Source organism: Podarcis muralis, chromosome 12 (assembly GCF_964188315.1).
Source record: "Podarcis muralis chromosome 12, rPodMur119.hap1.1, whole genome shotgun sequence".
Classification (NCBI taxonomy): domain Eukaryota; kingdom Metazoa; phylum Chordata; class Lepidosauria; order Squamata; family Lacertidae; genus Podarcis; species Podarcis muralis.
Window position 1 is genome coordinate 28,996,009 of NC_135666.1, and position 27,898 is coordinate 29,023,906.

At 41.7% G+C, this 27,898-nt stretch overlaps 1 protein-coding gene across 11 annotated transcripts in view; it reads left to right on the forward strand.

The window, feature by feature from the left end:
• PPP1R9A (protein phosphatase 1 regulatory subunit 9A) overlaps positions 1–27,898 on the forward strand; it is a 144,662-nt gene that overhangs the window by 52,619 nt on the left and 64,145 nt on the right. For all 11 annotated transcript variants that reach the window (XM_028751100.2, XM_077936949.1, XM_028751099.2 and 8 more), the window contains exons 3-4: positions 23,408–23,540; positions 24,670–24,790. In XM_028751100.2, the coding sequence (XP_028606933.2) occupies positions 23,408–23,540; positions 24,670–24,790 (254 nt within the window). The remainder of the gene's footprint in view (positions 1–23,407; positions 23,541–24,669; positions 24,791–27,898) is intronic.

A 27,898-nucleotide genomic window follows, 5' to 3' on the forward strand; every position in this document is an offset into this window, starting at 1 on the left:
CTCGGCGAGTTTTTAATACTACCTCAAAACTATAAAGGTTTCCAGTTCAGGCTGAGACTTTGCCTTGGCATCAACATTGTTGGTTGTTGTCACTGGGTACAGTCTGCAAAATCACTTCCTCTAACCCTCATTTCTTCTGTCACTTCTACTGTCTAGCTGACTGGATCCTAATCTGGAAAAACTTGTAGTCAAGCAACAATGATTGATTTATATTTAGTGTGCTTCTTACACTTCAAATTATAATACAGTACATAAAAAGGAGAATGAGAGCACTATGCAAAGTTGATGTCAGGTAGAATAGTTTAAATAAAATAATAGTCATTCGTAGTCTAGACACTGGCAGCGATCGTGAAGCAGGAGATCTCTTGAGACTAGAAGTGTTATTCTTTCTTTTGCTAATAGAGACTTGGTGGCATTTTTAACATACCAAGTGAATTAATCAGTACACTAGAGGATAATAAGATAAACCAATATAGATGCCCTAGATATTCACACACGTTATCGTTTCATGTTGGTGCCATGTTTTAATCTTGCAGGAAGCTTTTAACTTTTCCATTTCATGCTCCAGTTTAGCAAAGTATGTCATAAGGAGGAAGAAACCTCTCTGCTTCTTTTTTTGGTTTTTGTTGATCTAGAAAAGACTTCTGTCCTTAACAGAAAAACCGGAATGCACTTTCTCCTTACAATACCAGTGGTGTTTATTTTTAAGTAGACTTCTCTTTGAAACCATATTTTCTAGACAAATGGATGAGTTCATAGGAACTTTGCCATGGAGCTAATATATTTCAATTAAATTGAATTCTTTAGTCACAGTTGAACACAGTGTCAGGTGTGTTCTGATGTCTCTGTTGCAGTTTTGGCTACTTCTTACCTATTTAAAAGCAAGGCTCTTTGTGAGAAGTTCTGGACCCAGGGAAAGTCAACACTTAGGACCCTTCTCAATGAAAAGTATACAAAAGTTTACTTTTCACCTGATATGGTAGTAGCTAGTTCCAAAAGTCAGCTCTTACAAAGCAGCTAAGGAAACTAAGTGGGTCATGTTCTTAGCACAAGCTTTTATATTTTTTTTATGAAACTACTTTGAATATTATGGTTTTAAAGACAATTTCTTGAGCAGTTATCCTTTGAAGACATAATAATGATGGCTCTTATTCAACTGCTTTTTTCCAGCATTCATATGAATATTTTGTCTGTAATTGGTGTTCTTATAAAAACTTGAAGGAGCAGTGTATTAGTGATATGAAGCTGTCTGCAAAAAGAAAAAAAATTGTTTTGATAATTTAAAAGAAACATTCGGTTAACCAAATATGACCATACAGTCGTACCTTGGAAGTCGAATGGAATCCATTCTGGAAGTCCATTTGACTTCCAAAATGTTCGAAAACCAAATTGCGGCTTCTGATTGGCTGCAGGAAGCTCCTGCAGCCAGTGGAAGCCCCGTTGGACGTTTGGGTTCCAAAAGAACGTTCGCAAACCGGAACAATCACTTACGTCATGCACACCTTTTTTGGCCAAATTACATCGTGAAAATTAGACTGCGCTTTAGATTTGATGGTGCAATAGATTTGATTGCAAGCTTGAGAAACACCACTGACAACAAATGCTTTTCTGGTTCCAAGTTTTTGCAAATTGAGGTGTGCATTAGATTCGGTGGCGCATTAGGGAGAGTTAATAGGCAGAGGCACACCTGGCAGTGTCTCCCAGAGAGAGGTGGCACATTAAGAGAAGTGAGGAGGAGGAGCACTTATTCTCACAAGTAGCTGAGCCTTCTCTGCTTAAAAACTTGGCAGGCTGGCAGGGAAACTGGTTGGAACAACTTTTTAAACTCTTGTCTACTCTTGCTGCTAATCTTCAGCTCCTGAACCTTGCCCTTGCTCTCTGACTGGATAACTTGGGGTAGATTCTGCTCTTTCTTTGCCACTGAGTTTGGACCATTAGACTGCTATTATAAAAGTTGTCTGGTCTTGGGCAGAAGCCAGGGCATTCTTATCGAAATATTTTGCTTTTCATTCCAGATAAAATATTTGGAAACTGTGTATGCATCTGTTACAGACAGGCTAGTCTTATCTTCCCTTGCATGGTAGAACCGTAGAAATATGCCCTTTGTATTTTTTACACACAGTTGGCAGAACCACCACTCGCTTCTTAATATCTTAGTTTGAACATGTGGAGAAATCAAACTTGTGATGTGATAAAGGGGAAAGAGATGGAGCTGAGCCAGGTCTCCTTCTAGGAATCAATTCAGTAGTGTTGGGGAAAACAGCAGTGTGGATATGATCCCCCAAGTAAAGCTTCAATGCTCAGCTCCAGATTTCTAATTTATTAAAGTTATGGGAGTTAAGCAAGACAGAAGCAGACTTGAGGAGGGCGTGGGACATGCTCAGAAAGCGGAGGCAGAGGTTCTGTTGTGCAAAGGGAAATCCTTGCACTCACAAAGCAAGTGCATTAGAGCCTGACCCATGTTGATGGTATATTGGACACATTCAATGGAGGGTGTGTCTGGTTTGTTCCTACCACTCCCCCCCCCCCCCTGTATTGGGTAGGAGGAATAATCCATACTTGAGGAACCTGAGAGACATCCTATATCCCATTAGCCCCTATCAGATGACCCATCAAGATGAGTCAAAAGATGTCTATTGGAGTACTGTTTCCTGGTTTTCCTGCTAGATAGGCAGAAACCTCTCTTTGTATATTCCAAAGAGAGCAAGAGTGAAACACAAGATGGTGGTTAGTATTGACTTGCTTAGGGGATTATGACTCAGAAGGTTGTTGGGGCAAAGAAAAGGCTCCTTTGTGACTTCTATGGTATAAAGGTAAAGGTAAAGGGACCCCTGACAGTTAAGTCCAGTCGTGAACAGTATGTAAAAAAATATCCCTCCCTTTTTGCCACTTCATTCTCCATTACAATAAAGGGGTTGATAATTCTTTGGTTTTATAATATGTGGGTACAGCAATTCAAATATTTTATAATATATGGAATGATATTTCTGTGGGAAGTGGGATATGTCTATGGGATATACACTAATCCCTTCTCATGCACTTTTCTCTTCTCTGTTCAAGGCCTCCTTTTTTAAAAAACAAAACAAAACAACACTGCACAGCTGCCACCTCCTTATCTTAACTGCAACACCAACACAAAATACTATTGCTTGCTTTAGATTAATGACAATAGTCTCATGTTTTCGTTCTGCTTCATTATATGCATGCTTCAAATTTGCAAAGCAGTAGTGCATATTTAGGTTTCCTTAATAGTCAAGGCATAATTAATCTGTACTAGTGATTTGAATACCACTTTTCTGCAGAAACTCTGCTGGATTAGTCTAAGCTCCACCTAGCTACCAATAATTTTTTTTGTGAAAAAACATCAACCAGCTAGTGCTACTTGGCCAGTAGTACTGACCCTGGATTTAGGTCTTCAAAAGTCTTTTAGTATTCCCTTTTCTCCCCTATTCACTGTGACTAGAGTCCAACTGATCCCAATTCTATTTTAATATAATAAAAGAAGCCTGGGAGGAAATACTGAATGTTACAGTTAAGATTGGAAGTGAACAACTGTTGAGTTGTTTCTAAAAATTCAGGAGGACTTGAAATAGAGAATGGAACAGCACATTAGATTACCCCATGGAAACGGGAGTGAGGGGAGGTTGGTGTCACTCCAGATACACTTTGTAGCATTGTACCCTATACAGTGGTACCTTGGTACTCAAACGGCTTGGCTCCCGAACAAATTGGCTCCCGAATGCCGCAAACCCAGAAGTAAATATTCCAGCTTGTGGACATTTTTCGGAAGCCAAACGTCAGACGTGGCTTCCGCTTGAGTGCAGGAAGCTCCTGCAGCCAATTGGAAGCTGCGTCTTGGTTTTCGAACGGTTTCGTGAGTCGAACGGTTTCCCGGAACGGATTAAGTTCAAGAACCAAGGTACCACTGTATTAGAAAACAACAACGTTGACTTGTAGCATCCTTAAAGACTACCAAATGTATAGTAGCACACACTTTTGTGGATTTGTTAGTCTTTAAGGTCCTATAAAACTGGTTGGTGCCTTTATATCAGCAGACTATCGCAGCAACCTTCCTGGAAGTTGGTATTATAAAGACTCATTATTAATACATTTTTGTATTCTTACATTAAATAGAAGCCACTGACAAATACGTTTCATTTTTTAAAAAAAATGCCACTCAATTCCATATGTGTCTACTCAGAAGTAAGCACTATTGGGTTTAACTCATGGGGTAGTGTGTTTAGGATCACAGCCTTTAATACAATCTGGCTATATTTGACCCTGGTATCTGATGAGTAAAGTGCTTTTTACAAGCGTAGGAGGGTTAGGAGTGATTGAGTTTTCACTCTTGATTACAGCCAAGAATTATAATCATGCTGTACCTGTTTCTATGGTGCATGTAATGATCATGCTGTTTCATATAATAAAGCAAGAGGCAGCTTGCTATTCTGAGAAGTGTATGATCCAAAGTCAGCGGGGGGGGGGGTAGGTTAGCCTGCTTACTTTTTCAGAAACATGTTGGTTTCAGTATGTTGTCGTTTTTTGCTCACAAAATCCAGGTCTCTTTGTTTATTTATTTAAGGGTTTTTGTTGTTGTTTAAAAAACAACCCAGCACTTTGGCCAAAAAGAGGCTCCCAGATCAGTTCACAGATCTAAAAGGACGGTCCTTGCCCTGAGACTTGTAGCTGAAAAAGATCTAACATGAAAGAGAAATAGACCGGGAGGTAGGAAGAAATAAGCAAACTCTGGTACAAGTTTTTAGTTAGAAGTTCAAGGAAAGGAGGCACAAAAAGTTGCTAGTCTCTCTTTGTTGTGCTGATAAATGAAGTTTCTTCTCTCCTCTCCTCTGCTTTTAGCCTGATGGAATGGCTGCTTCCAGGTGACAGTTGATGGAGAGAAGAGTTTGGCTTTTCAGCAAAACTGGGAGGAGCCCTGCATCTCCGTTCATATTAAATGGTGTCCATGCCGATCATTTTGGATTTAACTCCTCATTCAAGGAGTGCAAACTAACACAACACTAAAACCCTCTGCATTTTCCTAGGACAAGGCCCCACCAGCCCACAGCACAATGCTTACCCCACCAACCTGCTATTTTAAATCCTTATCACTCTGGATATTTTAAATCTTAAATGCCAACAGGGAAGTCACTGCCCAGTCTTGGGATGCAATCAAATGTGGAAATTATTGCATGAGTTTTTCTGATTATAATGCTAGCGCTTGTATCCCAGATTCTACCGTTCCTTTTACACTGCAGTATGCTTTGCATTATGGAACTGTGGCTTTTTGTTAATATACTGCCACATTTTGCTAAATTTTAAATTTTATTCTGGAATACCAACCCAGATTTTGTCATGTGACATTTGTCAAGGGTGTTGCAAATAACATGGAACTGAGTGCTAAACTTCCTCAAGATTCCACTAGTTTTCCAGAAATAGCTTTTATGTTGTGTTGAAAGATCACCTAAAATGTGGAAACTATCAGGTCAGGAAATACCAGGAAAATGCTGTCTGAAAGTAGTCTAGATCAAAACTGATAGGAACACATTTTCCTCCTCCTGAAAGCATGCTCTTTATTTATCCTCTACCACCAAGGTCAAAAGAATGAAAGGGAACTTATAAAACATTAATCCCCAGATGTGTTTTAAGGGCAAGTATCTATCCTTTGACTTTTACAAAGTACAGGGTGTCACTCCTGTATCCATTAGGAAGAAATTTTTGATGTCATCACCAAAGCAACTCCATAGTGGCCTTTAAGTTGAAGGTGAAGAAATGCAGAGAAATGCCCAATTAGCTTATTTTTCCAAATTATGTTGTGACTTCAGCTGCAGATTCATAAATTTGCCATATGATTAGTTGGCATAATTAAATGAAGTAAAATTTCTTCACAGCATCTTTGTGTAACAACCTCATCTATTAAGAGGCTCTCTTACTGCGTGCCACGGGATCAAATTTTTGTTTCTTCTAATAGTTGGAGCATTCTTAAAATATCATATATATATATATATATGGGCCTTTGCAGATATACCTGAATATTGGCCTGAATATAAGCCTCACTTTTCCCCCAAATTCCGACTGTGAAAAGTTTAAGTGTGGCTTAAATTTGCAACCTTACAAAAATTGCCTTTTACGATATCGCTGCTGAAACAGACACACGGTAAAACGGAATGGGTGCGAGTGCCTGCAGAATTTTAAAGGTGCGGCTTATATTTGGGTGTGGCTTATATTCGGGCCAATACAGTAATTATTAACCATATTTTTGAGACTGAGCACTCCCCTCTCTTGAAACTCCTCTGCCTTCATTCACCACATTCCCATGTTTTGGGGTTGCATCTGCCAACTCTGTCTGATGGCACAGTAATTAATGGTTAAGTGCTTCCAGAACACATCTCAGAACCAAATCTGGGGAGGTGTGAGGGAAGTCAAATGCAAAAGCAGGCAGGGGCACAGTCCCGTGGTCCAGTCCTTAACAATGGGTAGCCATTATATCTGCACTGGCTAGATTCCTCCCGTAATATATTTGGAAATTACTTTCACCCCAGAGAGTGACTGATCATCTGGCTATTGCATCCAGCATGTGGTTATTGAACAGCAAGTGTAAAGATTATTAATTTAAGTAAATGAACTGTTTAATAAAAAGCTAAGCACTGCTGAGTCATTTATAACTGCCTTCCAGAGGAACTGTGTTCTGCTTGCTCAGGCATTCATGTTTACTGGATTTCCCTGATGCACCTATTATTTATTATATATTGAATTTACATCCTGCCTTTTGGGTGGCAAACACATCCACAATTAATATTTTTTTAAAAAACACACACATTCTAAAATAGTTTAAACATTCTAAAAACAGTTTCAGTTAAAAGCATTACTCCATCCAGTGATCTCTGTGTTGCCAGTAACAGTATCTTTCAGCCATCAAATGTCTGGGTAAGCAGGGATGTTTTCAAATTCCTCCTAAAAGTTTTTAATAATGGAGACGGGTGGCATTCCACAAACAGGTAATTGTCACTGTCAGGGCAATGCTAACCAGGTGGTGGTACCACCACCAAGTCCTCACCTGCAGATCATAGGGTCTGAGGTGACTGATATTGTGGAAGGTGTTATTTTAAGTACTTAAGCCATTTAGAGCTCTATATGCTTGTACTAACACCTTGAATTGGGTCTGGTAGCTCACTGGCAATCAGCATGACCCTTTCAGGACTGGTGACACACGGTCTCACTGGGCTGCCCCACGTACAAACTCAGCAGCTGCATTCTGCACTGGCTGCAGCCCCATGTAGAGCGCAGGTCCCAAGAGTGCATCTTCACCCTAATTAAAAAGATAGGCTGCTTTTTGCTTGGCTTTGTGACTTTGCTTCTAGAAGAGTGAAGTTTTGCTTAGCAATACCATCATTGTTGTAACCAAGAAATTTCTGCAGTCAAAATTAACTTCTGCACCTGTTCTTGCCATTGGTTCCGCAAGCTGTGCAGTCATGCAGGTTTTATATAGTTCTGGAGGAAGAATTACAATGCCGCTTATGTTTTAGTTAACGCTGGCACAGGTACAGAACCCTACGAGGTTGTAAGCTATCACAACGCTATGAGACCGATACTGGCAGTTTCACAGATTGCAGGTTAACGCAATCTGGGGTTCTCACCATCTTCTGTTGTATCTGGCCATTACTGGTAGCAGATACTTGAATCAGATAATGGTTACTGAATTAAAGTGGGACCTGTGACAAAAAGTTGCCTAGCATCCTAACACCTAAAAGGAGTGCTCTTGTTCAGTGCTCCATCTAGCCTTGAACAGAGGAGATTTCTTGCATCATTCTGGCTTCTTGGGGAAGGAAGGGAGTTTCAGGAAAAGCGGAGGGGGAAAGGACACTTTCCCCCTTCCCTCCCACCCCAAGTCTTTCCTGTGCTATATAGAACCACTGAAATCTTGCTCAGGTGCCTACTGGTGGTAAGATCTATCAGGTGGGCAGTCACAAGGGTCAGGATCTTTTCTTTGGTGGTCCCATCCTTGTATGTCCTTTTGAGTGAAATATTCCTTAGAATCCCAGTGAGGCAAACCCCTTGGGCAAGAGACCAAAAGATTGGGGTTTTAAAGAGGCATTATTTTAACAGAATTTACATGTCATGTTTATGTTACACCAGTGCAGGTACATAACTTCACCAGCATGGAATCCGTTGAAAGGAAGACTCCCAACACGAAGCCACTGTGTTGGAATTCATTGGGAAATTTCATTCTTTAGAATTTGATCCTAGCTCACTGCAGAAAGTAACTGTCCCCATTTAGGTGTTAGTTTCTACTATTGATCTTGCTGTGCTGTTCACTTCTAGTTGCTGCTAGTCTCAGGAGTGGGTCCTGCTGATTGGATCTTATTCATTTGATTGGTTTCTGTATTGATTTGTGCACCACATGCTAGTACTGCGATGTACTTGCTTTCTCTTATATGGCTTGGTGGTTGGTCTCACAACCAAACATGTCCTAGTGTGAGATCTTTCCCTTTCTGTACTAACGGGGTTGAATCCAGCTAAATTTTAAAGTACACCCGTTGAAATTAATGGACCTATGTAAATCATGTTCATTAATTCCAACAGATCTACTCTGATTATGACTTAGTTGGATTCATTCCTGAGTGCACAGTCTGCCAATTTACGTTTAAACTATAAGTTATGCTAAAGATGTGCAATCATATGTGTCTGGTTTTCTGTAATTAATTATCTATAGCACTGGTTCCCAATTAGTTTAGTACCAAGGACCCTCTGTGTTTCAAAAGCCAAGGCATGGACCCCCTACTTTTGATTTTTTTATATATCTCTATGGTAGTTTTTGTTATGTGAATGGTGACACAGACCCCCTGAGTGGGTTATGCAGACCCCCTAGGGCCTGCAGACCACCAGTTAGGAACCACTGATCTATAGGGCTCCTCAGCTTTGTAGGGACTTGCTGCTTACCTTTTGCTCCTCCTCAAGGAGGCAACTTTTGTCAGGATTATAGATTCATAGAATTGTAGAGTTGGAAGGGACCCCGAGGGCCATCTAGTCCAACCCCCTGGAATGCCAAAATCTCAGCAAAAACATAAATAACAGGTGGCATCCAGCCTCCACGTTAATACCTCAAATGAAGGCGAGTCCACCACCTCTCATGGGAGTCTATTCCACAGGTCTTACTACCAGAACAGGTCTTACCACCAGAAAGTTCTTCCTGATGTTTAATCGGAATCTCATTTCTTTTAACTTGAATCCTACCCTCTGGAGCAGGAGAAAACAAGCTTGCTCCATCTTCCATGTGACAGCCCCTTGGATTTTTGAAGATGGCTACCATATCTCCTCTCAGTCTCCTCCTTCCCAGGCTAAACATACTCGACTCCCTCAGCCCTTCCCCATAAGGCTCGGTTTCCAGACCCTTGATCACCATCGCCATAATTTTATTATTTATACCCCATCCATCCGGCTTGGTCTCCCTCCTCTGCACACGTTCAAGTTTGTCAGTATTCTTCTTAAATTATGTTGTGGCGAGAAGTCATAACTCCCCTTTTACCAACCACGGTTTCAATCCTAATAGTGCCTGCTATTTAAAGAACTGCAACAACTCCAGATATGTTCAATGCAGTTACACATCTTAATGCATCAACTCATGCATCTTATGAAGTGGCTCTGGCCCACAAAAGCTTATGCCATCATAAAGTTGTTAAATCTATAAAGCTTCACAAGGGCCTTGGTTTCTGTTACAGCAAAAGCAAAGTTGGCTGCCATTCTGGGATTTATCAAAGAAGAAGAAAAATGGTGTCTTCAGACCCATTAGTAGCATGATGTGCATCAGTTCCTCTTTTAAAAAGTACATGGGGTTGTATCCTACTAAGTTCTTTTCAGAGTAGACTCACTGAAATTAATGAATCCAAGTTAATTATCCGCATTAATTTCAGTGGGTCTTCTCTGAGTATGACTGATTTTGGATACAATCAAAAATTTGCAAACGTACTAATTGCCTCGCTTCATTTGGTGCAGGTTTGTGTATAGTTTGCAGGTGCTTATTTTAGAAATACAGCTCTTTTGTGAGATGAAACAAAAATACAGAAATCCCATGAACTTCCACCCAGTTAAAAACACACACACATTTTTTGCAAGGCAAGTCCTAAAGTGAAGGGTTTTTGTTTTTTTTAGTGCAACGCGAGTGTAACACCAGCTCCTTAATGTTTTATTTTGCCTTTTGTCCCGAGTTATTTTTAGAGCACTTAGCGGGTGTGTGTGTGGGGGAAATAAATTAAAAGAAGATAAATAGCAATGTGTCTCCTTTTGGAAGCCAGAATGTGAAACACATTTTGACAGCTCTTTCTTTTGGAGAGATGGTCAGGCGTGCAAATTATCATGAAGCAAATGAAGGTACTCCAATGCAAGGCCTGTATAATTTATGATTCCTACACATTCTAATAATATGGTGGGGCAGAATTATGACTTGAGAGTACCTTTGGGTGAGAAAAAGCAATGAAATAAAAAACATTCATGGGGTTTCAAAACAATAACACCAATGAATGATTAATAATTAGTAAATCATCAAGCACTGATACATTCTTAATGCGTTCTTCCAAAATGAAGCTCCACCTTTGGGCCTTGCTTTTTTACATGCTTGTTTTGCCAAGCAGGTGGGAGATCTCAATGGTGTAAGGAACCGCTATGATGTCTGAAATAAAATACTGTTTTTATAAAATTGGGACCATGAGATCATGGCTGACATAATGTCTATTTCTCTGAGTTCTCTATAATTATACGTGTCTCTCTCCTTCTCCCTTTGCTCTGCATTTATTCATCCTGACTTTTTTTTATAAAAAAAAAAAAACTTGTTGAGAGCTGTTTTTCTCACAGCACAATCCTATGCATGTTTACTCAGAAGTAAGTCCCATTGCATTCAACATGCTAAACATGCGCTGTGGTCTAAACCACAGAGCCTAGGGCTTGCCGATCGGAAGGTCGGCAGTTTGAATCCCTGCAACAGGGTGAGCTCCTCTTGCTCGGTTCCAGCTCCTGCCAACCAAGCAGTTCGAAAGCACATCAAAGTGCAAGTAGATAAATAGGTACCGCTCCAGCAGGAAGGTAAACGGTGTTTCCGTGTGCTGCTCTGGTTCCGCCAGAAGTGGCTTAAGTCATGCTGGCCACATGACCCAGAAAACCTGTCTGCGGACAAACGTCACATCCCTCGGCCAGTAAAGCGAGATGAGCACCGCAACCCCAGAGTCATTTGCAACTGGACTTAACTGTCAAGGGTCCTTTACCTTTACCTTTACCTTTTTATGTCGACACCTAGTTGGTTTAATTGTGAAACCTCCCATTGTAAACATGGTGAGTTCTGTAGGCATCTCCTTTCATGTGTTTTGTTTTTGTTGAGATGCGAAATAAACTAATGCAAATATTAATTGTAATCCTCCACCCTCACCCCCACCTCCAATTCATCCTCCATTGTGTGATAAACGAAAGCATACAAATGGCATTTCTTTTAAAACAAAAGCTAATCAGCTTTTGAGCCCAATGTTGTTGGCTGCATTCCACTGAGATCTCTTCACTGAGAAATAGTAACATATTAAATTTGAGTGCTAATTTGTGGAAGCCTGGTCTTCTTTTATATAAACAGCCCTTATCCACTTCTCATGCTGCTGCCAGTATGTGGCAACAATGTGCTTATGAACTTCCATTCCTCCGTGCAAGGAGCTTGTAGGACTGGATTATACTCTGATCCTTTGAAGCCCTACGGTTCACAAAGCCCTATTTCCTATTTCAGGCCATAAATTTTTAACAGATCCAAGTTCTAGGTTAATGTTTATCCATTTGCTGCAGGCTTGGCTTCCCACCGAGTTTAATTTTCCCATACCAAGTTTCCTCATTGTATCAGAGCCACTTCACAGATTAGGGAGGAAGAGAATTTAGGAAGTACTGAGTGCACTTGTGGTGCGTGCTGTCATGTTTGAAGTAGGTACACAAAACTTCTGCAGCAAGGACACAGGGCAGGCGTTGTGTATTGCTGATTTGTATATATACCTGTCGAAAGAGACGCACATAACTGCTTGAGTTTTGACAGCGTGTGTTCATTTGTACACACAGCGATGCTCTTAATCTGTCAGATTGGTGTGATGCAAACTGCCGACCTTCCGATCGGCAAGCCCTAGGCTCTGTGGTTTAGACCACAGGGCATGTTTAGCATGTTGAATGCAATCTCTCAGATTGGTGTGATGCATTTATTCAAAGCAACCTACACAGTTTCCAAGAGCACAGCTATAATTACTGGTGTCCTTGTTGTCTCTGGGACAGGAACATGGTGGCGTATTGCAGTTTCTCTGTAGCTGCCTTGCCGATCAATCTGATGCATGTTTCCTTAGAACTCAGCCCTGCTAAAGTCTGGTCTCCTGGAATAATAGAAAGGGCTCCACTACTTCAACACTGTGCTTATCTCTTTGAAAATTCATTGAAAGCATGAAAACTCCAGGCCAGTTCTTCTTTCTCTGCTGTGTTTAGTTTTCTATTTATATGGGGGGGGGGTTTCTTTCCATAAGGGAATATTTAGAAATGCAATTTCCCTACCTGCAGTTGTATACGCCATTCTAACACTTTAAAACAATGTTTCTCAAACTTGGGTCTGCGGTTGTTGTTGGACTACAACTCCCATCATCCCTAGCTAGCAGGACCAGTGGCCAGGGGTGATGGGAATTATAGTCCAAAAACAACTGGAGACCCAAATTAGAACTCCTAAAGTGTAGGACAGTGCAGGACATTGTTGACCCAGGTCTTGGGAGGACCAGGTTTGAACTCCTTACAGTGGTCCCAGGCTGTGTGTGGGCTTGAGAAGGTATGAAAACTCACATTGGTTGGTTCTCAAACAGTCCCTTCCCTGCGACATAGTCTTCCATGCAGCAGCCTGAGTCCTAGGCTTGGGAGGTGGGGTTTAAAAGCACCTCAGTGGTTATGATCTCACATGGTTCCTCTGACTTGCGGTAAAAAAGAGGTTCCAGTGCCCTTTTAGTTGCTTCAGTGTTGCAACAGTACCAGGAGATGGAAGCTCATTGCAAATTGAACTGGCTTTCCCCCAGTGCAGCCTATGCTTTTCATGACCAGTTTGGGTTGTTGAAGCTTAAGCCAGAAGCGCAGACTCATAGAAATTTTGGATCTTGCCTGAGCCCTCCATGCCAGTTTTATTCCAGAGGGTCTCCCAACCCTCAGTGGCAGTTTTTCATGGAGGAGAGAGGGGGCTAAAGTGGGTTGGGGGAAACGGACAGAAAATGGATGATGGGACTTATGCAAGCACTTTCCGCTAAGGCAAACCTCCCACTGGATGTGACCCATTGTTTTCTCCCTAATCTGTTGTTCACAAAAGGCTTTTTATCTGTGCCTGCACACCCCTCCCTGCCCTGACAAAGGATGCCCAGCATAAGCAAGAGGTGTAAGCCATTTATTTCATTTTTTATGTTTATAATAGATGATTTACCTTTATTTGGGTGGAGACCACTTCTCCACTAAGCATGTATATACTGAAAGTTATGAAGTATATCAATATATTTTGACCTTTATTCTTAATTTTAAGATCATTTATTTTGAATACATGGAAAACATGGATGGACGGGGTATAAATAATTAAATTATTGTTATTATTGTTATTATTGTTGTTATTATTATTAACGTGAAAGGATAAGTTCTGAAATGAATGGGCCATTGTTGTAGTCTGCAAATCCTGGACTGGCTTATACAGATTGGTAGAACTGAGTTTTAGTGGCAGAGATTTAAAAACGATGTTGCAATCAATGGGATTTAAATGTGTTTGCTTAGAATGTGACCATAATTTTTAGTTTCATTGTATTGTTACCCCTTCAGAACCTGGAGGCGAACTTAAACATTGATTTAACCTTATCATATGAACACAACAGTTGTTTGGCATTTTGCTGTTTACTTTGGTTGTAGCAGAAGCATGACAAATACACATATCTTTCCCCTGAAAATAATAGCATTGTACAATATGCTCAACAACAAAAAACAACAAAAAGTGAAGACAAACCCATTCAGTGATTTACAACTATGGGTGCTTATTTTCCTCACATTGCCACACAATCTCTTTGAAGCATGATTTTAAAAACAGTGTTCTGAGCCCGATAAAAATATTTTGCTTATACAGCTGATGTTCCCATGTGCATCTGTGACCTTCTGTTTGCTGCCTAATCATCATTATTTTTTTCTGAATTATATTTACAGCTGGTGCTGCCATACCAGTTAGGCAGATATCCCAGATAAACCCCTACTTTTGGCTTGTATCACATCCTCTTTTGCCTTGACTACCATATTTGGAGGCATTAGGAAGCTAAACTACTAGGAATAGAAAGCTGTCTGATTTTTTGAGGCACTGATGTGATTAAATGTAATGCAATACATTTGGTATGAGCTTTTAGAGGATAAACATTCCTTTGCTTACTGTAGGTAGCTTTGCATCTGGCCTGGATGCAGTTCATTGTGCTCCCAGGAAAGAGAGCAAGAATACGGAACTGTCGGGGGGGGGGGGAGGAAGTGGGGGTGGAAACCCAAGTCAGCCAAAACTGAATTCTGCCTGCAGGTGCTGTTGAGTTAAATCTACACTATAAAAGTAAGAAAGCACTACTCTAGCACTTGGGGATCTGTAGCATATATTCTATTTGAAATATTTCCTTTTTTAAAAAAACAACAACCTGGCAGCTTTCATTACAGTACAAAAGCTTTTCCAATAACCCTCTTTGCTGCTGTCTAATTGTTCGTTTATGTGCAAGTGATGTGATACCAATGTGCTGAAGATAGACTTAGGTTTCGTTACCGGTGCTGCCAGTAGACACAATCCGCTGAGACATTGATCTGTGTTGACCCTCTTCAGAGCTAGGGAGAACACATCTGCGTTTTTGCAAAGGTCCTGTTCATTTCAGCAGGGCTTGCTTTGGAGGATTTCCTGGGGGGCTGCACCAGTGTTAGAATTAGGAGCTAAACCTAGGTCATGGGCACAAAAGGTAAAGGACCCCTGGATGGTTAAGTCCAGTCAAAGGTGACTATGGGGTTGCAGCGCTCATCTTGCTTTCAGGCCGAGGGAGCCGGCGTTTGTCCACAGACAGCTTTCCAGGTCATGTGGCCAGCATGACTAAACAGCTACTAGCGCAACAGAACACTGTGACAGAAGCCAGAGCATACGGAAACACCGTTTATCTTCCCGCCACAGCGGTACCTATTTATCTACTTGCACTGGTGTGCTTTTGAACTGTTAGGTTGACAGGAGCTGGGACAGAGCAATGGGAGCTCACTCCATCACAGGGATTTGAGCAGCCAACCTTCTGATGGGCAAGCCCAAGAGGCTCAGTGGTTTAGACCACAGTGCCACCCGCGTCCCTTATGGGCACAACAATGGAACGTCTAGGCGTACTTTTTTTATATAACAAGAATACAAGAAAATGAATGAACTTCAGCTAAAATGTTATATTCATTTTTCACATGATCTGAAGACTGCAAAAAACAAAGCCATGCTTCCCCTACCTCCCCTCCCCCCGGTAGTCCAAAACAATGGGAGTTGTTTTGAACTACATCTCCCATTAGTCCTGGCCAGCAAGGTGTTAGGGGATTAAAAAAGCATATGAGTCCAGATCACAAAGTAAATGTCATTTCTAAAAACCAGAATAACTTGGGAGAAAAGGATTTGCAGTAAGATGTTTATGATCCATATTTCCCATAACTTGTTTCTTCTGTTCTTTGCAGTATTCAGACAAACCAGTTTTATTACTGCAAACTCAGACTGGAAAAAAATAATGCTTCAGGTTAATCAGAATTGAAACCGTGAGTCTGTGAATGCCAAGCTTCTAACAACGCACCAATCTAAACTGATGCCACCTGCAATTTGTATTAAAAGTCCGCTTCAGTTCAGATCTCCATATGCTTCTCATTATTATTATTATTTATTTATTTTTGCACTCCAGATCAGTAGTCTTTAATATTTTCATTTGTAGTCTTCAACTTGACACCCAGACTTTAACCTGCAGCATGAGGTCTATGTTCATTTTTTGTCTCTGTGTCTGTGTTCTCACTCGCATCTCTGTCTCTCTTTGTATCTAATTTTCCTGATTTTCCTCACTTTTTGTTTCCCTCGCTACAATGGTTACAAAAAGAAAATGGTGGCAGTATCTCTGGAGTGAATCCTGACCCACTAGCTGAAGATAATCAGTATACTCAATACCCTGTTTGCATATTCTGTATAGTTGGTGGGTTTTTTTACATTGAAATGCACACAGACAGCATTGAGGAAAATGTGTTTCATTGGATAAGAGTATCAATTTAGCATGAGCAAAAGCAACAGTTGGATCAGTTTTTGATGTGGGTCTGTCTTACTCGTTTGGAGTTTTTATTTGACTATTGCAATTCCAGATGATGAATGGAGACAAAGGTGCATTCCTGCTTTCCAGTTTAAATGGTTTTAACTTTATGTGGGAAAAGATTGGTGGACAACTACCCCAGAGTTTTTTGATCTACTGCCATTAAGTGAATCCCTTTTGCAAGGCAAATATGGCATATATGATCTGTTTTGATGGATTATTAAGAAATTTGTTGGATTTTTGAGAACCGATTATGCATCTGGGAAAGTATATCCATTTTTCTTCTGTGCTATCACTAGGGCAAAATGGGGTTAAAAATAGGTGTGGATAATATATACTACATATCCCAGGTTAAGTGATAGCCTGCTGAAGAAGCATGCACATTTTCTGCTTGTGTATGTATATGTTTATACATACATGCTGTGACTAGTGACTTAAGGCTTCAAAATGTGTTGTGTGAAAGTATCCATGGGAGGCAACCCAGCAAAAACACTGCTTCTGTGCAATCACCACTTATTTATTTCAAATAAATGCAGCTCATGTGAGGGTAGTGCTTTGAGAGCTGATCCCCCAGTCAATTTAATTAGAACAGTTCTCCTTTAATACAAGATTCCCTTTCCTTATCCTGATGACTTTGATGCTCTTTTAGGTTTGAGATAACCATAAAATAGAACAGCATACTCATCTGTTACCTTGACAACAGCAAGGCTTGCTGCAGGCAGTGATGGAGAGGCTTCAATTGCACATGCACATTGTGTTAATTTTTCCTTGTGGCATTATTGCTGATTATCTCTGTCTACAGTTACTTATTTCATTTTTTTTGAAAAATTATAGTTTTGAGCTCTGAATGAATCACGATATTTCTAGAACAAGTCCTTTCCCCCAGCCAAATGTCTAAACTTAAGGAACCAGGAAGTGTGTAAACAGCAGCATGGAACAATCCTGAAATCTCCCAATTTTTTAATGTATTGAAACATGACACACACCATATACGGTGTTATCTGGGATACAACAACTGCCTTGTACTGTAATTCCTAGCTTTGCTTAATAAGACCTTAAACTGAGTTCAGAGGGCTTTTCTGTCTGAAGCTTTGCAAACTGAAGCTGCTTAATTTCAGTATTTATTTTAAATAACTTGTTTGTGTTCAATGCCAATTGTGAAATCAATTATTAATTCATAATTGTAGTCTTTGTTTATACAGCATAATTTCCATAAATATCTGCTATGTAGGAAATATTGCCAGGATTATACAATATTTGGACACCAGTTGTGTAGCTACAAAGAAAAACAACTGAAGTCTTTAAAAAATTGGTAGTTTTTTAAAGGTAATCAGTGGGTTGGATCCAGACTAAATTAGCTGATCTTAGGTACTATTGAAACCAATGGGATAAGTTAGTCATGGCTTAATTTAAGTATCATTTATTTCACTGTGAACTAAGTTCAGCTGATTTAGACCGAGTCCAACTCTGAATAGTACATTTTTCATTTATATGTAGTATAGTGTAGCACACGGGTGTCAAACACAAGGCCCGCGGGCCAAATCCGGCCCGCGAGACCTCGTCATGTGGCCCGTGGCATCAAGGGCGAGGAAGCGAGCTTCTCGTCCTTTTTACTGGTCCCGACGCAAATTTTAGGGTCCGCACTCCGGCGGAGGCTCTCTGCCTTTCTAAAAAGTGACCCACGCGAACAGCCTTCCCTGCCTGCTTGCAGACAGGGCTCCAAACGACGCGCCCCGTCGGCGCTGCCTACCGGCCGGTCCCGCAACTTTCACTTGCCTCGCGGGCCGGGCAAAGAGGCTTTCTGCTCGCTCGGTCCAGTCCGGGGCTCGCTGCGGAGGAGGCGGTCCCGCGAAGCCGAGCTCGGAGCCGGCTGCCTCCGCCCCTCGGAGCCTCCCAGGCGCGGCTGCTCGAGGGGGGGGGGGTTGCGCGCGCGGCAACTTTTGGAGCCCGAGAGAGCCGCGGAGGCTGGCAGCGAGGGCAGGGAGCGAGAGCCACGCTTGGGACGGCACTCGCTCGGGCCGCAAGAAGAGGCCACTGCGGCGCTGCAGCTGGCAAGGAGATGGCTGGGGGCGCGGGCAGTGGGGCCAGGGGCTGGCTGGGGGTCACCCTGGTGGGTAGGTAGCGGGGCCGGCAGGCGGGTAAGGGAACGGCGGAGGCGAGTGGAGAGCGGGGACCCGGCGCAGGTCCTGCTGCAGGCAGCGCGCCCCGGCTGGGCTGGGAGAGGCGAAGCTGCTGCTGGTTCAGCTGCGCAGAGTGGGGTGGAGGAAGCTGGGCGGGCGGTGTGCCACACCACAAAGCAGGGGCGCCTCCCACCCCGAAGAGGACCGCGCCGGCATCTGGGCAGCTGGAGCAAAGTGGGAGCCTGCCAGCAACTTGGCTGCGGGAGCCTGGCTACGAAACACCGCCCCCCTCCCCACGCCAACACATTGGCTTTCTCCGGGCCGGAGGACTTGGCGGATAGCCCCCTCCCCAGGAGCAACTGCAGCAGCTCGGGGCCCCAGCAGGACATCCTGGCCACCCGCACCCGCAGTGCCGCTGGGGCTCCCTTGCAAGGAAGAAACTGCTGCTGCCAAACTGCAGCTCCGTATCCTCCGACTCCTGAGTGCGGCAGCAGGGTGGGGGGAGGCAACATTTGCTTCTGCTCTGTTGGGACAGGCTCCTGTCTCCTCCCTGTTGGAGCTCCAGTCTGCCTGGAAGCCCATCTCGTCATCTTTTTAAAAAATCATTATTATTTCTTCTTCTATTTTTATTTAAAATCGTACTGGAATAGGTATAGTAAATAGTGTATAGGTTCAAGACAACACACACCAGTGCCTAAGGAAAAATAACTTTGATAAAGTCCTACAGATACAACCGGCCCTTTGAGGGTGACCAAACTGCTGATGCGGCCCCCAATGAATTTGAGTTTGACACCCCTGGTGTAGCATTTTTGTATCGGTTGTATAGGTATTTCAGTCAATTGGGCATTTGAAATACCCGAACCATTCAGTAAAAGAATATTACAATTTTTTTCTTGCTGTTTTACAGGAGCAAATAAAAGCATGTTCTTTACTTAGAACGTTCTTTAATTTCCCCTCAGAGAAATATGGACTGGGCAATGCTAGCTTCTGGTGTGAAATCTTGAAATGAATTCATAGCCAGAAGCAGCAGCCCAACATATACCAATAACAGCCGTCCTGTTAGAGTAAAATTAGCAATGATCTTAACACCAAGTAATTTGCTAAAAGAAATTCACTTTCCATTTTGAGGCCATTGCTAACTACTTAACAGCAGCGCCCTATTTTATTACCTTGGGTTGCCTCCTGAGTGACGGCTGCTTTCTTTATTCTCCCAGCAATATTGTAAGGTTTCCTTGACAGTCTTGTCAGTATGAAGGGGATGGTGGAGTCTGCCAAGAAATACAGGATAGCTTTAGCACCTCATGGAAGGCATGTGGATTCCAGGCTCAAATCCAGAGTGGTGGTTTGCTTTGCCAACCTGAAGCCCATATTTGATGCAACGAGAAGAGCTTTGTTCCTTAAATAAAGCATTTCAACCCACACAGTATATTATGATAGCTCAGTTTTGTTGTTAATTTTTTTCCATTTATTTTGGGGTTTTTTTTGCAGGTTAGTAAGGAAATCATAAGAGAAATGTATGAAGGGAAAATAGGGTTCTGCCCTCCACCATGCCCAGCAGCCTGGTATTTTTTTTTTTGGGGGGGGGGAGCCTTAGTTTTGCACAAAATATGTGAAAAGCCAGCTTTACAAAAATAATAATAACGTGATCCTCATTATAGATACCATTGCAAATTCTCACGTTTGAAGAAGCTGTAATTTCTCCTTTTTAAAAAATCAAGTAACCCATTATTTTTTGACAGAACTGGTGATTTTGAAAGGGGAGTGGCAAGGGGAGTATGTTGGATGGCAACACCACATTCTAACACCAACCCAGTGGAGTAGCCTATTAGCAATGGGTTTACTGCTCTGTTTCTTTCTCCTTGCCATCACCGTCCTCTTCGTCCTCTAGGTCACTTTGGGATTCCTGCCACCTTACAGTGGTCTACTTGGGAATAAAATGACTGCCACCTCAGCTCAAGTCTTCTGCTTGGTAGCTTCAGCCCATCATTCCTCCTGATCTCCCACACCCTTTAACCCAGGGGTGTAGCCCACAACGTCTTGAGTAATGCAAAAACACTTAACAGCCCTTGAGCTTGACCCAGAGGCCAGTACTGCCCAGAAATGCAGTTGAGAAATTTATTTAAGAGGAGAAACAGGGGGCATGCACAGAGTATCGATCTATCCAACTGTATGCTGCCATGCCTTGTGCTGACCATGATTAATAGCTAAAGGGGCAATTGACCATTGAGGAGGACCCACATAGTTGGGGGGATGCTGGAGAAGATGCAGTTAACACCAACCTTCACCTGAAGAAGGTGAGGTGATGGTGATGGCTAGGCCTTTCCTGCCAGACAGAAATGTGAATACATGGGATGCCAGTTTAGGACATGACTGGCAGGGCAACATGATACGCAGTTTGCTATTCCAGCCTATTCCATGGAAGATTTTAAATGTCAGTCTATACAGTTTCAGGAATTTGTGACTGGTGGGCAGGGGATTCTCTTTATGTAGTGCTGGTCTCCCCCCACCCTTTTAAATGATGCTTATTAGTGCCTGGACCTCAGACTTTATTATTTGTTACATTGGGTTGGATCTAGACTTAGTTGTACAGTGGTACCTCAGGTTACAGACGCTTCAGGTTACAGACTCCGCTGACCCGGAAATAGTTCCTCGGGTTAAGAACTTCGCTTCAGGATGAGAACAGAAATTGCGGCATGGTGGCAGCGGGAGGCCCCATTAGCTAAAGTGGTACCTCAGGTTAAGAACAGTTTCAGGTTAAGAACATACCTCCAGAACGAAGACTCTTGACTACCCCAATTTTTGTTGTTGTGCTTTGGCTTTTGAATGTCACTGTGAGTTTTATAGAACTGAGTGTCTGATAACGTTTAACCAATATTTAACATCTTATTCAAAATGCCTTATGTACAAGAAGTTTTAATTTATGCGGCACCTAAGGTTTCAGTTTACTGTAGTATATACTGTAGTATTCATTTATCCACAGCTTTTATTGAATACAGTATGAGTAAATCACAGCTTTGTTATTTGTTAAAAGATGAAACTAGTGATAGTTCAGATTCCACCATCATATTGCATCTTATGCACTTTTTAAAAATTGCTGTGAATCTTTCAAGTAAAGATAGTGCTTTTTTTTTAAAAAAAGGTTTGAACTGCCCTTTGTTTTACATTATTAAAAAGAACAGAGTGGTGCTCTTTCTGGAACACGTATTGGATTTGTTGCTATGTGGGTTAGAAAGAAAATCTGCTTAATGCAGAAATAAGATCTTGAATCCTAAAGAGGTGCTGTGGACAAAAGGTAGATTGGGGTCTACTAGTAGATCTCTCAGTATGTTGTTGTTGTTTGTTGTTTAGTCGTTTAGTCGTGTCCGACTCTTCGTGACCCCATGGACCAGAGCACGCCAGGCACCTCTGTCCTCCACTACCTCCCGCAGTTTGGTCAAACTCATGCTGGTAACCTCGAAAACACTATCCAGCCATCTTGTCCTCTGTCTCCCCCTTCTCCTTGTGCCCTCCATCTTTCCCAGCATCAGTGTCTTCTCCAGGGAGTCTTCTCTTCTCATGAGGTGGCCAAAGTACTGGAGCCTCAGCTTCACAATCTGTCCTTCCAGTGAGCACTCAGGGCTGATTTCCTTTAGAATGGATGCGTTTGATCTTCTTGCAGTCCATGGGACTCTCAAGAGTCTTCTCCAGCACCATAATTCAAAAGCATCAATTCTTCGGCGATCAGCCTTCTTTATGGTCCAGCTCTCACTTCCATACATCACTACTGGGAAAACCATGGCTTTAACTATACGGACCTTTGTTGGCAAGGTGACGTCTCTACTTCTCAAGATGCTGTCTAGGCCTGTCATTGCCCTTCTCCCAAGTAGCAGGCGTCTTTTAATTTTGTGGCTGCTGTCACCACCTGCAGTGATCATGGAGCCCAAGAAAGTAAAATCTCTCACTGCCTCCATTTCTTCCCCTTCTATTTGCCAGGAGGTGATGGGACCAGTGGCCATGATCTTCGTTTTTTTGATGTTGAGCTTCAGACCATATTTTGCGCTCTCCTCTTTCACCCTCATTAAAAGGTTCTTTAATTCCTCCTCACTTTCTGCCATCAAGGTTGTGTCATCTGCATATCTGAGGTTGTTGATATTTCTTCCGGCAATCTTAATTCCAGTTTGGGATTCATCCAGCCCAGCCTTTCGCATGATGAATTCTGCATATAAGTTAAATAAACAGGGAGACAAAATGCAGCCTTGTCGTACTCCTTTCCCAATTTTGAACCAATCAGTTGTTCCATATCAACATCTCAGTATGTTACAGTAGATCAAAAAAGGGTTCAGATTCTAAATTATTAAATAATTATTAAATCATATGGACAACAGAAAAGCTTCCCTTCCACCTTGCCAAAACCAAACAAAAAAGCTGTAGCATTTTGTGGATTTTTGTGTTACAGGATTGTGACCTCAGTTCTGGAACTGAAATTATTGAGTTGAGAATGTGTCCAGAGGCACAGTGACCCTGTTCCTTAATTCTAAGAATATGGTCACCCTCCTGACCTACCATTTTGCATCTGGCTCCAAAGAAAAGCAACCTCATTATTACTGATGTCCACAGTTATATGTGCACAACAGTTATTTCCTTTAAGAGAGGGGTGGCTAACATCTGACCCTCTGGATGACGTTGGGCTACAGCTCCCATTATCCCTAAGCACTGGCTATAGTGGAAGCTTGGGCTGATGGGAACTGAAGTCACACAACAACATTTAGAGGGTCACAGGTTCTCCATCCTTGCTTTAAGAACATATGAAACCCCCTTCTCAATTAAATCAGTGTTCTATCTAGCCAGCCAGATACTCTAGGAAGCTCGGAAGCAGGGTATGAAAGCAGTAGCTCACCTCTAGAGTAGTAGTAGGTTTTAGAAGTGAGCTTTTGGATGGTTTAGTTGACTTATTACCGTTATCTCTCTCTCCAGGTTTTCCACACATATTCTAATGAAGATTATGACAGGAGAAATGATGAAGTAGACCCGGTGGCTGCATCAGCAGAATACGAACTAGAAAAACGTGTGGAGAAGCTGGAGCTTTTCCCAGCAGAGCTTGAAAAAGGTATGCATTCTACAAATGCTATGCTACAGAGCATTTTTTTAAATGTATACAGTGTCATACAGATATGTAGTAGAATTGCAAGACTTTGCCAGAAAGGGGTCATGAAAAACCTGCCATAGCTTAATATGCAGTGTGCAATTTGTATAAATAATTCTTGGATATTAAATAGTATTATTATATTATATTATATTATATTATATTATATTATATTATATTATAATCCAGTTGAGGTAACATGTTAATTCACATCTGCAGTAGAACATTGGCTTCAAACCTTGTCAACCTCAAGTAATCTTCTGAGGGGTTGATCCCCTCATATCCGCAGTCACAAACCTGTTTTCAGAAACCCCCTTTTAGGGCTCATTCAGACTTCCTTTTGTGCTACATTTCCAGGCACAAGTCCAGGCTTTAAAGTTCCATATCTGAGCAGTTTTTGGTTTTTTTGCTTTATCCTGGTGCTTCTCCAGATTGCCATTTGCTCCAATTCAGTGGTAAAAAACAGGTTTTCTCTGGAAAAGCAACAGGACAAAAAACAAGAACACTTGGACACGGAGCTTTAAAGCCCAGAACTCTGCGTGGCAAGCACAGTGTAAAGGGAAGCCTGGACGAGCCCTCAGTTTCAAAATAGATTTGCCAAGTGTCTCTTTGAGATATGTGTGAGTAGGGTTTTTGTTATCCAGATCTTAATGTTTAATGCACTGGTTCTCCCCCCCCCCTTCCCAATTTCTGTTATGGAAAACTGCTTTTTAGAAGTATCCTGAACTCAGTATATATTAGTGGGCCATAATTCCTTTGAACACAGGATTTCTTGATTGGCAGCCATTGCAGAAGGAGCAAGATAGGCTTCTTTCTCCTTCCATCGCAAAAAACGATTGGGGCTACTTGACTTCCATGATAGGAAATAAGAAATACTGTAAGTCCATTGAAATGTTATGGCTTTATGAGTTAGGGAGGATGAATGACAATGTGTGTTTTACTCTTTGTACATGCAGTTATAAAGTCATAAACAAAAATTTCATGGAAGGTTTTACTCAGGTGGGGAGAGAGAACAGGATTCAAAATGTACTAATCCAAGTGTGAAAAATGCTTAACAAATATATGGATCTGCTTTGATTTATCTGCTTCTCAGATGAAGATGGACTTGGCATCAGCATTATTGGAATGGGAGTTGGAGCAGATGCAGGCCTTGAGAAACTGGGCATTTTCGTCAAAACAGTAACAGAAGGTGGAGCGGCAGAAAGAGATGGCAGGTGAATAATAATACAGTATGCTGTTGTGACTATAGATTGGGATTGCTTTAAAATACAGCTCCTGTCTGATTTTGTTCACAGGCTTCATCCAAAACCTTGTAGCTAAAGGTTTTCTTGAGGCCCCTATTCCTAGTATGGCCTTCTAATTGGCTGAAAACCTACTTGAGCCTATGAACGTTCCCCACCAGTTCTCAAAAACATTTCTGTTCATTGAAACGTTGCTTTGTTCTGCAAATAGCGTTGTCAGGTGGACTGTTTCATGGGTGAGAAAGGAAATAAAGCACCCTCTCGTTTGGGAATGATCCTTCTAACCTCACAGCAATTCTGGATTTCAGTGCAGACCGAGATCTGCACAGAATCTGCTCCATCCCAGAACTAATATTGTTTGTTTCATATTTCTAGCCACAACTTTATCTTTTCACAGTATGTAACATTCCCCCCCCCCCCAGCTTTACTTGCTGTGTACATTCATTGATTTATTGGTATGTAAAATTAAGTTTTGTATGTCTCCATGGCAAGCTGCTACATATTTGTTGAATGTATCAGGACCCTTTTTTCCGATGGGAAAACTTGCTATCTATTTCCCCCCTACTTGCTGTAGCTTCAGTGCACAAGCAGTGTTTTGCTTGTTTTGGAGGCTCATGGTGCACAGATTCTCTACTTTTGAGACAAAATAATGTCGTATTCCCTCAAAATAACTGTGATTATCTATGTATGGTTGACCTTGCACCATTGCGTTACCTTCAGAATGCGGAGTGCTTGGGGGAAAATTGTTTACTTTTCCAGGTCACTCCCCGCAAAATACCCTTTCATGGGTCAAAAGTGAAATTTAAAGTAAAATACAGCACGATTTATATAGGTCATCTCCTTGCTCTATAAAAGTGGAGTGATGTTATATTGCAAAAGGAAACTGAAGCTCTTACAGAATGAAATCTAAAAGTAAAGTCAAATCAATAATTTAAAAAAGTCCCAGGCTGTGTTGCAAAGGAAAACCTCTCCTTTTGCCAATATTCTAGAATAGAAAAGCAGAAATCAGTATATAATTCTATGGATCTTGATGGTTCCTTGAAAAATGTGCCAATGTGCCTAAATATGAACGATCATATATACCAAGGATTGCCAATATGGGACCCTGCAAATACTGTTGAACTGCAACTCCCATCATCCTTGATTTTTGGCCAAGCTGGCTGAGGTTGATGAGAGTTGAGGTGTCTTCATAACATATGGAGAGCACTACACTGACTACCTCGGTTGATATGCTGTGATATAATATGATATATTGTAGTGCACTACACTATATAGTATTATATACTAACTGACTCCACTACAATGATATTAAAATTGTTAGGCTAGCTGGCTTCTGGTCCTGCCTGCCTCAATGGAGGCAGCCCCCACAACAGCGGGGGATCGTCGGCAAACGAAAAAAAAAAGGATGACTGAGGGTAAATCATCCTTGCAAATTCCCCCCAGGGACGGTGGGAATAGGCTTCACTCGCAGTTCATCTTGGTACCTGGCTCTCGCTCTAGCATGGAATGTTGGAAGCAGGGAGGCACTGAGTGCAAAAGCACTTCACCTGGCGAAAACCCTCCTACGCCGCCATTAAGAAGCAGAGGTTCTCCGTTTAATTGCATCTTTAATTCTTTAAAGTACTGGTGTGTGATGGAAAAGGGTTGCAACAACATACTGTCGAATATACCAGCTACATTAGGCAAAGGCAAACTCCGGCCCTCCAGATGTTTGGGACTACAATTCCCATCATCCCAAGCTAACAGGACCAGTGGTCAGGGATGGTGGGAATTGTAGTCCCATACTTCTGGAGGGCCAGAGTTTGCCTATGCCTGAGCTACATGGATCAAAGGTTTGAATTGAGATAAGTTTTTCTTTGGTGTGAGAGTTGGTTGGGGAGAGTGAAACCCATGGTTTGTTTATTCTAAGCTTGTTTTATATATTTATGATTCGGCAACCCTCTCTGGAAAAAAGATAAAAATATATTTACAAGTGAGGAAGGGACGTTGGAGTAATATAGATATTAACGAGCAAAATAGAAATGCACCCAAACCACCATGCGGGGAGCCACTTTAACTGAAATGTATTAATTGGAAGTTGACTGACATTTTGATAATTGTATAATTTGGGAATTAATTGTTATTGTTATAATTCGGCTATTATTGGGGGTATATTGGAAAAATAATTTATTTTTTTAGAAAAAAAATTGTTAGGCTATTTTGACTAAATGTGCAGCAAACAGATTTCATCAGTGAGACAATTACTGGGTTCCAAGCATTGATATCTAGATCAAGATAAACTAGATTGTATGGCTGCTCATCATATGCATCCAGAGTTGATGGAGGACCTTTTTGGCTCCACAGGCCAGATCCTTATTAGGATCAGCCTTGTGGACCAAATTTGACAGGTGAGCAAGGCTGCCTACCTATCAATCACATGATGCCACAATGACATCATGTGCAAAGTGCTTTAAAGTCCCTAATTAATCTTGCAACTGGAGGTTCCCCACCCTGTCCACCGTTTTTTGCGTGAAATCTCATGCAGGTGGATGCAGTGGACTGGAGCATGCCTAGAGTATGATTTTATACAGGGTAGGGTAGATGTTATGAGCAAGATTTGCTTTTAAACATTGTTTTCTATAATAAGAGAAATTAGCTACACCCACATGCTGACTAATGTACTTCAACTGGAAATTAAATTTCTTATGTTAAGGACCTGATTCTGTAACTTATATCTCAAGTACAGCCATTGAATACATTTTGTCCACTCCTGAATAAATGATACTCTGATTCTGTAAGGGTTGCAAAAAATTATGGTAAGTGCCAGCTATTCAGCTGAAGATAAAATGCCAGATTTTTTTTCTTTTCTTAAGCTCTGACTCTCTTGAAACCCCCCTTCCCCATTTAACAGTCGCAATATATAATTAGATTTTAGCTGCTTAGGCGTACTTGGGTATGAAAATACCTCCCTTATTTGGAGCCTATGAAAAAAGAATGTGTTATGCAGAGATTATGCCAAACCACCTGACGTCTTTCCAAAAATGAGTCAGAAACAAGAAGGAGGCATAAGCAAGTAGGGAAGCAGGGTCGAAAATAACTCCA